This window comes from Amyelois transitella, chromosome 4 (assembly GCF_032362555.1).
Source record: "Amyelois transitella isolate CPQ chromosome 4, ilAmyTran1.1, whole genome shotgun sequence".
Classification (NCBI taxonomy): domain Eukaryota; kingdom Metazoa; phylum Arthropoda; class Insecta; order Lepidoptera; family Pyralidae; genus Amyelois; species Amyelois transitella.
The window spans coordinates 2,070,018-2,084,717 of record NC_083507.1 but is presented as its reverse complement, the minus strand read 5'-3'; the positions used below and the strand labels follow the sequence as shown (position 1 = coordinate 2,084,717).

Below are 14,700 nucleotides of genomic sequence, written 5' to 3'. Positions count from 1 at the left end.
TATTTTTTATTATAACGGTGTCACTTGTCCATCAAACTGTCAAAAAGTTTACAAAAATTGCTTATGTGCTTAATTATTATCTCTCCTAATAATACATACACATAAAATGTCGTCTTGCGGGGTAGACAGACGGGAAAGAAAGGCCACGTTCAGCTGTTTGGCTTCATGATAGAATTGAGATTCAATTGTGACAAAATTGTCATAACTGTCGATAAACCTTTAAATCGACTCATTTTCTTGCGTGGCCCTTGTGGTAATATTTCTAATTGACTAATTGCTCTACAGGTGTGAAGGAAATCCTTGCGAGAATGGAGCCACGTGTTCACAGAAAGGGCCGCAGTACACTTGCACCTGCGCCCCGGGCTGGTCCGGGAAACTCTGTGATGTCGAGATGGTGTCGTGTAAGGACGCCTCTATCAGGAAAGGTAAGGAATTAGATAAAAGGATAGAAGTACGATAAGATAGTGAAAAAGAAGAAAATTTAAACGTTGATGAAATGAACCAAACGATAGTAGATTATAAGATTGATACATCTTGCTTATATTAAAATAAATGTTAAGAAATCTTCACTAAAATTGACGCTTTTCTTATGTTTTGTTCATCATACTTTCAATCATCATTTTAATTTCCAAAATTAAATGAGCCAGTAGACAACATTTATATCTAGATGAGGCAGAAACAATAAAATTAATGGTTGTGTTTCATTCTTAGGTGTAAAACTAAAACAACTGTGCAACAATGGTACGTGTGAAGACATTGGTAACTCCCACCGCTGCCACTGTCTCGATGGCTACACCGGCTCCTACTGTCAAAAGGAAATCAACGAATGCGACTCTGCTCCTTGCCAAAACGGAGCCATCTGCAAAGACCTAGTGGGCACTTACCAGTGTCAATGTGCTAAAGGATTCCAGGGACAGAACTGCGAACTAAACGTCAATGATTGCCTGCCAAACCCCTGCCAAAATGGAGGCACTTGTCATGATCTCATCAATAACTTCTCCTGCTCATGTCCTTTCGGTACTTTAGGGAAAATATGCGAAATCAACGTCAATGATTGCAAGCAAGACGCCTGTCATAACAATGGAACTTGCATCGATAAAGTTGGAGGCTTTGAATGCAAATGTCCACCAGGATTTGTTGGGCCCAGATGTGAAGGTGATATCAACGAATGCTTGTCTAACCCTTGCTCGACACCCGGTACTCAAGATTGCGTTCAGTTAGTCAACGATTATCACTGCAATTGTAAACCTGGTTATATGGGAAGACACTGTGATGCTAAAGTCAATTTCTGTGCCAACTCGCCATGTCAGAACGGCGGTATGTGCACTGCTATACAAGGTGGACACGAATGTCTTTGCAATGAAGGCTTTTATGGCAAGAACTGTGAGTATTCTGGTTACGCTTGCGACTCCAACCCTTGTCAAAACGGTGGCTATTGCCGTACCTCCGAGATCGGAGATTACGTCTGCGACTGTCCTATAGGTTTGTCTGGTGTCAACTGCGAGAGAGATTCTCTAAACGAATGTTTGAGCAATCCATGTAAACATCCAGAAGCACGTTGTTTTGATAAACCAGGTGATTATTTGTGCTACTGCCCAAGGCAATGGACCGGAAAGAATTGTGATATTCACGACCCTCACGCTCGAGGTGGGTATGGAGGTCAATTACCGAATGTTTATAATAAGAGCCCCACAATAAGCATTGAAGAACTTGATTTGGCTTATCAAAAAGAACAATGTGTGAAACTTGGTTGCAAAGAAAAACAAGGTGATTATCGATGTGATGAAGAATGTAATACTTACGCTTGTGGATTTGATGGTAACGACTGTTCTTTGGGCATTAACCCTTGGGCGAACTGTACAGCACCAATCAAATGTTGGGAAGTGTTTATGAACGGAGAATGTAATGAGGTTTGTAACACACAAGCATGCTTATTCGATGGAAGAGATTGCCAGAAGTCCTTACAGAGATGCAATCCGATATACGACGCGTATTGTCAAAAGCATTACGCTAATGGGCACTGTGATTACGGATGTAACAACGCTGAGTGTAACTGGGACGGACTGGACTGCGAAAATGAGCCTCCCGAACTAGCAGAAGGTGTAATGTCAGTGATTCTGTTGATGGATATGCAAACTTTCAAGGAGAACTCCATTGCATTCTTAAGAGATTTGGGTCATCAGCTGAGAACAACAGTATTGATAAAGAAAGATCATCTTGGTAATGATATGGTTTATCCTTGGAAAGGTAATGCGGATGTCGGTCTTCAAGATACAGAAGTTGGAAAGAAACATCATATAATTATGACTGAAAAAGTGCAACCTGGAGTTCACGTATATTTAGAGATTGACAATAGAAAATGTTCAACAGAACCTGGTTCAGAATGTTTCTTCTCCGCCCGAGAAGCTGCCGAATTTTTGGCTGCCACGGCTTCCAAGCATTCTATCATGTCCGATTTCCCTATCTTCCAAGTGAAAGGTGTTACAACACCTACTGGCACAGACGACATACAAACCAATTCCAAATACGTTTTCATCGGAGTGATTCTTGTCCTGCTAGCTGGCTTGCTAATTGGAGTATTGGTGACTGCGCAAAGGAAACGCGCTGCTGGCATTACATGGTTCCCCGAAGGTTTTATAAGAAACAATTCCTCGACCAGACGAAGATCACGGCGTCGTGGGCCTGATGGGCAAGAGATGAGGAATTTGAACAAAGGTTCTATGGGTTGTATTGATGTTGATATAAATGGGGGTCATATGGGACCTCCTCATTGGTCGGACGAGGATGACGATGGTTCTGCTCCACCGAGGGCCAAAAGAGCGCGAGGTCCAGGAGATTCTAATGGTGCTCCCGGAGGATACGCGTCGGATCATACTGCGATCACGGATTATGAAGAAGCAGGTCATGAGCCTAGAGTGTGGACGCAGCAACATCTGGACGCGGCTGATATCAGGGTACCGCCTAGCATGATGACGCCGCCTGCTATAGTAAGTACATTTATTTTTGTAATCTACAATGATAACTCTTGTCTAGTCGAATTCAATTGCGAATCCTCGATTTTTTTTAACCTTCCGTAAATACTAATACACTTGAAAATATCTCACTTCTACTGAATTATAATTTGTGATTAGCCTAGCCTAATCATAAATTTTATTAAGTACATACTTATTTCATGAGCTTAACACAATAAAATGTTTACAGCATGATGGTCATGTCGACGTGGACGCTCGAGGCCCTCTCGGTATGACTCCACTGATGGTCGCAGCCGTAAGGGGAGGAGGTCTGGACACAGGTTCTGACGCTGAAGACGAACAGACCGCTCACATCATATCAGAACTCGTCGCTCAAGGCGCGCAACTCAATGCGGCTATGGATAAGACTGGAGAAACTAGTTTGCATCTTGCTGCAAGGTTCGTAGAAATTGTTAAGCACATAAGCGAGAGATGAAATTACTGCTTATATTTCATTAGAGCTGATAATTCAAGATGATCAGATCGAATGCAGCTATGGATAAAAATAGAGAAACTGAAGCAAGGCTAGTAAAATAATTGCACCGTACCTTGAAAATGACCAGTTTAAAAGTCTTTCTTTATGACTTTTTAGATATATTTTAGATATATAATAACCTTGTAAATATAAAAAAAATTGTCTACAAAGATATGTTAAAATATAATTTATCTTACAGATATGCCAGAGCTGACGCAGCTAAACGTCTTCTCGACGCCGGGGCCGACGCGAACTCTCAAGACAATACCGGCCGGACGCCATTACACGCGGCAGTCGCCGCAGACGCCATGGGCGTTTTCCAGATCCTACTGAGGAATAGAGCCACAAATCTGAATGCCAGGATGCATGATGGCACAACACCACTTATTTTAGCTGCTAGGTAAGCAATTTTAATCCAGAAAAAATTCACGTAACTTTAGTGCCTTGACGCTGAAATTGTAGTGAAAGTTTAGTGCCTAACTACTTAGGGACATAAATGGAGTGTGAAATATTAAACCACTTTTTCGTGCAAATAGAAAATAATCATGACTACTGTCTTACCTGATACAAACACCTTTCCTTACAATTTAAATTATCTAAATTCTAAATTATATTCTACTTCTTTCGCCCACAAAAAGTCAAATTATCTCATGAACGCTGACATGAACATTAAGTACATCTTTCGTTTAATGAGTTAAAATACCATTTATCTTTCCACATACCTACCTTCCGGGAGTGCCTTATCATAACAAATTTATTAAATCAATTTAATTCCATCCACCAGGCTAGCCATAGAAGGCATGGTAGAAGATCTCATAAACGCGGACGCTGACATAAACGCGGCTGACAACAGCGGCAAAACGGCGCTCCACTGGGCCGCCGCTGTCAACAATGTGGACGCAGTCAACGTGCTGCTCATGCACGGCGCTAATAGAGACGCGCAAGACGATAAGGTCAGTATCTTGATCATCTTCCTATCTCTCAACATCGGGTTGATGATTCTCTCTCGTCAGAGCTGCTTTCTGATGAAAAAATAAAGCACAGCTGATGGTTTCACAATTCCAATGATTCTACATGCTATGAAAACGTTCAGAAGTTTGCCTGCTTGAAACTGTTTAGTCGTGGGAATTTTAGATGTATTTGTTTTTGGAGCTTTTGTCCATATAATTAAATACATAATACAATTATACGTTAATTCCTCACCTTGAGACATTAAGAGTTCTTCATAAACAGACAAAATAAACACTTGAGTCGTTTTGAACATTCCTAGCCATCACTACAAAATATTTTACGTAAACCGACCGTAACCTTCAAATTTAACGTTTTCCATCAATTCCACCAGGACGAAACTCCGCTATTCCTCGGCGCTCGCGAAGGCTCCTATGGGGCTTGTCGAGCACTTCTCGATGCAATGGCGAATAGAGAAATAACTGACCACATGGACAGACTGCCTCGTGATGTGGCGCAGGAGAGGATGCATGACGATATAGTCAGGCTACTGGACGAACATTGTCCAAGGCCGCCTCCGCAGCATCATCATCTCATGGGTAAGTCTTCAGAATTGTAAGTCTCTATAGAGAAGTAATCGACTTCATGGACAGACTGCTTGAAGACGTGGCTGAAGTGACGATGCACTTTGATGAATAATAAAATAAATATAACTACGGGACAGATTACATAGATTGAGTTGGCCTCGAAGTAAGTTCGAGACTTGTGTTGCGAGATACTAACTCAACGATACAATGTTTTGTAATAAATACTTATATAGATAAACATCCATGACCCAGGCCAATAAGAAAAAGTTGATATAGAGAGGCTATTGGACGAGAATTGTCCAAATGCTACACAGCATTATGTGGGTAAACCTTTTAGCATCGACTACCTGAATCAAGTTAGTTTAAACTCGGAAGTTTTTGGCCATGTGTCTTATACTAAGCCGTAGTTGACTACAAACTTGCTATTAAACCCTTAGTTACCTTACCATTTGACTTCTTTAGTATAGGTATACTAGTTGTGGTGTGATACTAGTGTTGGTTAGGTAACCCCACCACTAAATGTTCTTCGACAACATTTTAACAACCCAGACTCTTCCACACCAAAAAAACACAACAGTATCTCTAAGCTATGATAAATAATATTGACATTTCCCCCCCACAGCGTCCCCAAACCCCCACCCGCAGCTGATCAGCCAGCCCACGGTCATCAGCTCCTCGAAGGGAAAGCCCAAGAAGCCACGTGCCAAGGCTGGTCCCGACAGCCCACAAGACCACTTCGACAACAACAATATGCAGCACACGCAGATAAGACGGTATGTTTTCAATTTATATACATACATACGTATAGTCACGTCCATATCCCTTGCGGGGTAAACAGAGAGAACAGTCTTGAAAAGACTGATAGGCCACGTTCAGCTTTTTGGCTTGATGATAGAATTGAGATTCAAATTGTGACAGGTTGCTAGTCATTGCCTAAAAAAAGAATCACAAGTTTATAAGCCTGCCCCTAACTCGCCTTTTACGACATCCACGGGAAAGAGATGGAGTGGTCTTATTCTTTTTTGTATAAGTGCTGGGAATCACACGGCACTGTTTTCAAATTATTTTAAACTTTAATAGATTTTTAACTTTCTCGTTGAATTTTAATATTTACAAACAATATAGGTATTAAACGCGTTCCGCTTTTAGCCGGACTCAATAGAAGACGAGTCATTTAATAACATGAACACAATTTTATTTTGATTAACTTAAATTTTATGAAATACTTTTATGTTTACAGAAAGCCAAGCGTAAAAAAGAACAACAAAAAAGTGGCGCAAGAGGTGCCACAGAGCGTTGAGAGTTTGGGTCCCAGTCTGAGCCCGGTGGAATCACCGCTCCAAAATTTACAGGTAATTTGTTTGACATTACGTTATTGTTTATTTGACGTCAACCAATGTTGTCAAACCATACGTTTTGACAATAGGCTATTACACTCTTTTTTGAAAACTGTTTTAAATCAATCCTGAGACTGTGTTATACCTATAGAATTTTTATTAAAATTTTTTGAAGCCGAAAAGTGCTCTAAAAACGATTTATTATTTATGATTTTGTATTTTCGCGCGAAAACGCCATCCGCCATGCTGTTTTGACTCGTGACGTCATACTTTTAGTAAACAATACAGCTCTACGTAAGACTAAAGTAAAAAGATTTTTGTAATAATGAATTACAATACATATTGTTGGTGTCTTGTTCCTGAATGCAAGAATACAAGTATAAAAACACCAGAAAAATTGTGGATTCCACTGCCAAGTGATATTAAAATGAGAAACACTTGGTTGAAATTAGCAAGAAGAGATCCAAAGGCATTGTCTACAAAATCAAGATTGTATTTCTGTGAAGACCACTTTGATGTAAGTTAGCATTCATTGTAAATAGTAAAGTAACCACAAGTCATGTTAATATAACACCAACAACCTTTGAGAACAGAAATCGGGATTGGACGCAAAAAATTTCGCCACCATCAACGTATTAATCCTCGGTAGATTTATATTGTCTGCTTTCACAAAACCGTCTTCCATGATTCTATTAAATTATTAAAGAGTAAAAACCCAAAAACGTGATAGAAATTTTAAAATTTCAAAATAAACAGAGCCTGACATCATCAATATGTTTTCGATTCGATATTTGTTTACTAAAAGTATGACGTCACGTCAGTACCCAACATGGCGGATAGCGTTTTCGACTTTTGAAGAACAGATTAAAAAAGAGGATTTTTTAAATTGAATTATAAAATCCATATTGCACTTTTATGAATAATGATCGATGTTTTTCTTTTATTTTTTACAAAATCTATAAGATACGTGCATTTTTATATTTTTTTTTACATGGTGTAAAATAGCCTATTATTTAAGTGATATGAAGTATCCTATAATAAAGAATAAAAATTTTGAATTTTAAATTTTTGAATTTTGAATTGTTCGAATGATTTTTTTCGAAAATTTGTTCGTCGGTGGATAGTAATTACAGTAGTTTGTAGTTTTTTGAAAAATACTTATATATTAGATATGCATATGTAACTTAAATTTAATTTTTTTGTAATGTGAAATAACGTGAAGAAGTTCCTGCGAAGGTCTAATTTCTGAATGAAATATTGATTTCATCGACCTCTAAAGGTCTTAATTTCTGATATTGATTTTATTCATTTGATCAATTAGTAAAGCTACACTGATGTGTAATCTCGAACCACTGATGCTAGTAATATTTAGATACATATTATCACGTCAATATCCCTTGCGGGGTAGACAGAGCAAACAATCTTGAAAAGACTGATAGGCCACATATAGCTGTTTGGCTTAATGACAGAATTGTGATTCAAATAGTGAAAAGTTGCTAGCCCATCGCCTAAAAAAAGAATCCCAAGTTCATAAGCCTATATTTTAGTCGCCTTTTACGACATCCACGGGTACGAGATGGAGTGGTCCCATATTTTTTTTTATCGGTGCCGGGAACCACACGGCACTCCACGTAATTGTAATAAGTATATACATACATAAAATCACGCCTCATTCCCGGAGGGGTAGGCAGAGACTGCCTCTTTCCACTTGCCACGATCTCTGCATATTTCGCTTCATCCACATTCATAACTCTCTTCATGCAAGCTCGGCGGTTTCGGGTACTTTTGACCTGACCCTTTACCAGGACGTCCTTAATTTGATCAAGATACGTTCGTCTAGGTCTTCCCACTCCGACCTCTCCCTCCACACTCACCTTGTACATCTGCTTAGTCAACCTGCTTTCATTCATCATGTACTTAATATATATTGTATATAATTTGTTGTAATTGTATATAATTTTTGTATGTTAATCAAAATGAATTGTACCCAGGACATGCCGTCGCCTTACGACACGACGTCGCTGTACTCGAACGCGATGGCGCAGTTCGCGGGCATCGAGCAGCTCATGCCGCACAAGCAGCCGCCCAGCTATGAGGACTGCGTCAAGGTACGTGGCCGTAGATGATGATGTTCACAATCCAATCGCAATTTATAAACTTGTGTAGGTCTGAGAATCGGCCAACGTCTATTTTTCATACTCACAAAATGGAAAACAATGTTTGCCGTGACAGCTAGTATAATATAATATATATGTATATATATTAGAGATGCCACGAATATTCAGCAATTATTCGTTATTCGGCCTATTCGGCCACTTTTTTTGCTATTCGGTATTCGGCCGAATAGTATCTATTATTCGGCCGAATACCAAATCATGTAAAAAAGACACGTATATTACTCAAAATTATGTATCTATTTCCAAATTACAACACTTTAGTAAATAAAATAGACCAGTGGTAAGTTATGATGAATAAAAACAAGCTTTTCAGCATTTTTTGGTAGCAAACGATTACGCTTTTCATCGTAAATAATACCAGCCTCAGAAAATAACCTTTCACTATACACGCTACTTCCAGGAGAAGAAAGATAAACTTTAGCAAATTTCGAAAGGTTCGGTAATTGTTTTTCATTTGCGAACCACCACTTGTAAGGGTCGGCCTTTCGATCTAAGCGAACTGTTTTCAAATGAAAATCAACTCTGTTGCCACAGCACTCTTCTCCACGCCCACCTCATCATTAGCATTTCGCATAATATCTGTTGCGACTTCCTCGAACCATTTCAATAGTCCTATCATTTTCATTTGTTTCTTTTTTTTAACGGATGTATTGATGTTTTTGATGTAATTCGAAAGATTTTAGGGATGTATTTCGTGGCGAATATTCGGCGCTTCGGCCGACCGCGTTGTCGAATATTCGGTATTCGGCCAATTCACTATTCGTGGCAACCCTAATATATATGTAATGATTAAAAATTCTCGTTTATTCCAGACGGGTCAGACGATGCAGCAATCGTTCGGCGGCGGCGCGCTGGGCGCGTCGTTGTCGCCGCCCTACTCCAACCACTCGCCCACACACAGCAACCACACCACGTCGCCGCACGCCTATATTGGTAAGTGAAGTATTCCTAATTTAAAAAATATATATGTCACGGACACTGTACGTATGGGAACACGTCGCTAACACACTTTTGAGAACTCCAACCGCTCGTCCACACACAGCAACCACACCACATCGCCCCACGCCTATATTGGTAAGTGAAGTATTCCTAATTTAAAAATATATATGTCACGGACACTGTACGTATGGGAACACGTCGCTAACACACTTTTGAGAACTCCAACCGCTCGTCTACACACAGCAACCACACCACGTCGCCGCACGCCTATATTGGTGAGTGAAGTATTCCTAATTTAAAAAATATATATGTAACGGACACTGTACGTATGGGAACACGTCGCTAACACACTTTTGAGAACTCCAACCGCTCGTCTACACACAGCAACCACACCACGTCGCCGCACGCCTATATTGGTGAGTGAAGTATTCCTAATTTAAAAAATATATATGTAACGGACACTATATGTAGGTATGTATGGGAACACGTCCGTTCAAAGATATCAGTGTCTCCCCATACCATACGGATGGCAGCTGTCATTGCTTCCCGTCGTACCAGGTATATAAAAAAGTAACGAAGGAATTTTGAAACCCCTTGGGTATGTAAGAAACTCTGCAGTGTAGTTTGTTCCGCCGCTTCTTCTACACATGCGCTTTGGAAGCGGTAGTAGTTATAATTAGATTTAAGTTATGTGACGTCAATAAGTGATACCTTGTATCCAATTTTGAAAATAAATCTATTCTATTCTATTCTATTCTATTCTACTCAAATATAAGTAAAAAAACAAGGGGTTTCAAAATTTCTTCGTTACTTTTTTATATTTATATTAAATAGCGACGAAGGAATTTTGAAATCCCTTGCAATATTTAACTTATATTTGGGTATCTAACCGTATTATCTCATTACAGGCTCCCCCTCTCCGGGTAAATCGCGACCATCTTTACCGACGTCTCCTGCGCACATGGCGGCGTTGCGGCATTCACATCAACATCAACTAGACGCGGCGGCTTACTCTGCGCTTGCGCACCTCAGTAAGTTTCATAATTATCTTTTCTTGCTGCTTTTCTTGTCAGCCAAAGTTTTTTTTTGTTCTTTTATAACATTTTTTTTGTAGGTATTGGCAATACATTTTTTTACGTATTTCTTTACTTTGCAGACGCCAACGGTCAGCATAACGCTCAGTTGCAAGCGATGATGCACGCAGCAGCTCTCGGACAGGTCCAGGGGCAGCATCCGGCGCTCAATAGTATAAGTAAGTCTGTTTTTATCTCTACAGGTATACAAATTCCATGAAAGGTACGAAAAACGTAAAGGAACTGACTTTAGAACAATACGCTGATTTGCAACGTTTTTAAAACATTAATTAGGTATGTCATATTAATTAATGTACATTGTATTTGTTCCAGGTCTCTACGGAGGTTGGGGTATAGGCGATACGTTCCCGACGCCATCTCCCGAATCCCCAGACCATTGGTCGACCCCCTCCCCCCAGACACCGCTCACGCAATCGCCCCACTCTGATTGGTCGGACCGCGCGGCTCTATCGCCAAACGACATCCAACAAACCAATAAGGGAGCGACCGAAGCCATCTATATTTAATTCGAAAAATCGAACGAAATGTCAACGGTCAAAATTAGAACGTCATGGCGAAAACTATTGTAAAAAGCGCCCTGTAAATGTTCGGTAGGTCATGTTAAGGCGACTTGACTCGCAATTAATTTTGCAAGGTTTTTTATTAATAAGTTACTGTAAAATGTATTATTAACGAATGTTAAATTGTAAAATAGCAATGATTAACTGAAATTAAAATTGTAAACTAGTTTTGAACTAGATTAATATTTTTGGAATTAAAAAACTGACAATAAAATGTAATCTAACAGAGTGATGATAAAACTCGAATGCCTGGAAATCTCAAGGTGCTGAAGTGCCGTAGATATTATAGACTGATATGTACAGCCATGACTAGAGTAGCGTAGACTAACGCACTAAGCACTAATCCACAATCACGACATGATAAAAGACTTTTTCGGTGTATTCTTTTTTAAAAATTGATTCTCAAACTGGCAGTCAATAATTTAAATACTAGCATGATTTGTTTATCGTTTTAGAATTCGATTTTTAAATAAATGTGAATTAATAACGTAATCATTCCATTAAATACACCGATTTTAATGCCTAATGACATAATGATACAATATGATTGTTGTTTGTTAAATGTTTTTTTTATTTACTTGTTTTTAACTCAGTGTTTGAATCATTAATTTTAAATGGATATGTTTCGCATAGAGATTGTTTTGCGTAATCGTGAAGGGAAATTATTTATGTGTGATTCTTTATGCCTAGATTTTTAATTGTATACTATAGATTACGTTACTTTTATCTGTATCTATAACACAAATGTAGAATTTTAATTATTATATTTAAAATTCTCACTTACTTTATAAAATAGAAAGTAAAATAAATTTGCTGAACTTTTTTTTAAATTTCTTTGTGTTTGATAAATAATAAATAATTAATTTAAACATCCTGAATTTCAGTATATACCATTTTTGTCATAGATACAAATTTTAGACTAAGGCAAATCTAAGATTGATGTCTGTTGTTAAGTAGTCAGCCTCCATTGTTCCTTTTAGGCGATAAAAAAAAATATCGTTTGTCCAATAGGCACCAATCTCAGATTTTATTTAAGACAGAAGTTTTCCTTGTTTCATATCATTCCATTATCGCTTCCAATATTAGGCAAAATGTTGGCTTTTTCAAAACTCTATGGTCTTCATAGAATAAGTTTAAATCGTATTGTAGCAAAATTTGTCTTGATATAATTTTTTTTTCAAAGTACGCATCGTACGTAAGATCTCATCATTCCATGTCGCTTTAAATAAGAGTTAATTCTTAGTTTACACGAGCTTATTTGCTTAAAAAAAATAAGCAGTAAAAAGATGTTTCAATTTGGTAGAAAATAAACGGTATTAAAATTTTCTCCATTGACATCGGGAAGATATTTCGTTTGCATTGCTTAGAGACCGATATAGTGTTATTGTTATTAAGTCTAAAAGTATTTTTTCGGCAAATTGGTTACCTTTTAAAAAAAAATATCTTGCTGGACGACAAAAATAAAATAAAAAAGTAACTTACTCAGTCTGAGCTTGTGTAAACTAAACATTACCAATCGTCTTTGGGACCACTTATGCTCAATTGTTTGAACTCCACAACTTGTATCATATATTTTTAGTGCGCTAAGTTTTTAAAACTTCTGCCGTTTACATGTAAATATTATTAATTACTATTATTTAATACGAGAATTGATCTTCTTAGTTTAGTTTTTAGTTTATTTTTTGGTGTCATCGTCAAGTGCCAAGGAGCAGTTCAAAATGTACCCTTTCGTCGGATATTGAGAATTATTAATGTAATGCTAGTGGTAGTCTAAGTAGGGTACAATAAGAAACTCGTGCTTCCTTCAAATGCATTCTATAAATAATTTAAGTGAATGTTCTGAGTTGAGAGTCGGACGAAGTACATACAATGTTGGTGTAAATATAATTGTTTGCCTCAGAATATGCGCATATTAAAAGACCTTGTAAATTTAAAAATGGAATAAATTTTGACTCAAAGAGAGAATGTTAAGTGTTCATTAATATTTGGAAAATTATTGTTTTGAAATTGATTAAGTTACTTGGAAAAAGAGTACAAATAATGTAAAGAATTTGAAAAAAAGTTAATATTATTTCTTTTTATTTTTCTTTTTAAAGTAAAAAGTCACATTTTATTCTTGGCACAAGAAGCACGTCAATCTTGAGGCAACAATATTCGTAGTTCTGTGAAAAATTGCATATAAAATGGGCACAAATTAAATGGACCACATGACTTGAACAATAGGCTATTACACTCTTTTTTGAAAACTGTTTTAAATCAATCCTGAGACTGTGTTATACCTATAGAATTTTTATTAAAATTTTTTGAAGCCGAAAAGTGCTCTAAAAACGATTTATTACTTATGATTTTGTATTTTCGCGCGAAAACGCCATCCGCCATGCTGTTTTGACTCGTGACGTCATACTTTTAGTAAACAATACGGCTCTACGTAAGACTAAAGTAAAAAGATTTTTGTAATAATGAATTACAATACATATTGTTGGTGTCTTGTTCCTGAATGCAAGAATACAAGTATAAAAACACCAGAAAAATTGTGGATTCCACTGCCAAGTGATATTAAAATGAGAAACCATCAACGTATTAATCCTCGGTAGATTTATATTGTCTGCTTTCACAAAACCGTCTTCCATGATTCTATTAAATTATTAAAGAGTAAAAACCCAAAAACGTGATAGAAATTTTAAAATTTCAAAATAAACAGAGCCTGACATCATCAATATGTTTTCGATTCGATATTTGTTTACCTACTAAAAGTATGACGTCACGTCAGTACCCAACATGGCGGATAGCGTTTTCGACTTTTGAAGAACAGATTAAAAAAGAGGATTTTTTAAATTGAATTATAAAATCCATATTGCACTTTTATGAATAATGATCGATGTTTTTCTTTTATTTTTTACAAAATCTATAAGATACGTGCATTTTTATATTTTTTTTTACATGGTGTAAAATAGCCTATTCTGTGTGCCTTTTAAATAGAACTAAGGTATTAGAGACATTTGTAATTCAATAATAGTTTTACGACTGTAAATACATTTTATCATTATTTTTATCAAATGCATTTCTTTGTAAGATTCTAAAATTGTGAGGAGAATAAAATTTTTAAATATTTTCCCGTAACAATAAAGGAGTAAAAAATATTGCATCGTTTTATTCGGAATTCCTACTATTAACACTGTAATTTGAACAACAGGCCTCTGAATTTGTAGCCACAATTTTTTTTCCTATAGATTTTTTTTTAAATTACAATTAATATAAACCATAAAAAATATGAAAAAGATTATCATCCATTTCAACGTAAAATAATACAAAAATAAATAAATAAGTACAAAGTTAAAATTAATTCATGAATCTACTATCATTTTAATAATAATACGAAAAATTTAGTAGGGCGTGTCTCAGTCTTTCCAAGACTGTTGGCTCTATGTACCCCGCAAAGCATATAGACGGCCTCTGTGGCGAAGCGGTAGTATGCTTGTCTGTGACACCGAAGGTCCCGGGTTCGAATCCCGGCCAGGTTATGATGAGAAAAGAACTTTTTCTGATTGGCTTGTGTTTTGGATGTTTATCTA

General features: G+C 37.2%; 1 protein-coding gene across 1 annotated transcript in view; it reads left to right on the top strand.

The window, feature by feature from the left end:
• Positions 1 to 14,268, top strand: part of LOC106130950 (neurogenic locus Notch protein) — a 126,829-nt gene extending 112,561 nt beyond the window's left edge. Inside the window, exons 21-33 of the mRNA XM_060954060.1 lie at positions 286 to 425; positions 712 to 2,987; positions 3,202 to 3,410; positions 3,686 to 3,886; positions 4,271 to 4,439; positions 4,829 to 5,033; positions 5,644 to 5,794; positions 6,262 to 6,373; positions 8,350 to 8,466; positions 9,348 to 9,468; positions 10,383 to 10,505; positions 10,631 to 10,726; positions 10,881 to 14,268. Of these exons, the coding sequence (XP_060810043.1) occupies positions 286 to 425; positions 712 to 2,987; positions 3,202 to 3,410; positions 3,686 to 3,886; positions 4,271 to 4,439; positions 4,829 to 5,033; positions 5,644 to 5,794; positions 6,262 to 6,373; positions 8,350 to 8,466; positions 9,348 to 9,468; positions 10,383 to 10,505; positions 10,631 to 10,726; positions 10,881 to 11,074 (4,114 nt within the window). The 3' untranslated portion in view covers positions 11,075 to 14,268. The remainder of the gene's footprint in view (positions 1 to 285; positions 426 to 711; positions 2,988 to 3,201; positions 3,411 to 3,685; positions 3,887 to 4,270; positions 4,440 to 4,828; positions 5,034 to 5,643; positions 5,795 to 6,261; positions 6,374 to 8,349; positions 8,467 to 9,347; positions 9,469 to 10,382; positions 10,506 to 10,630; positions 10,727 to 10,880) is intronic.
• The last annotated feature ends 432 nt before the right edge of the window (positions 14,269 to 14,700 follow it).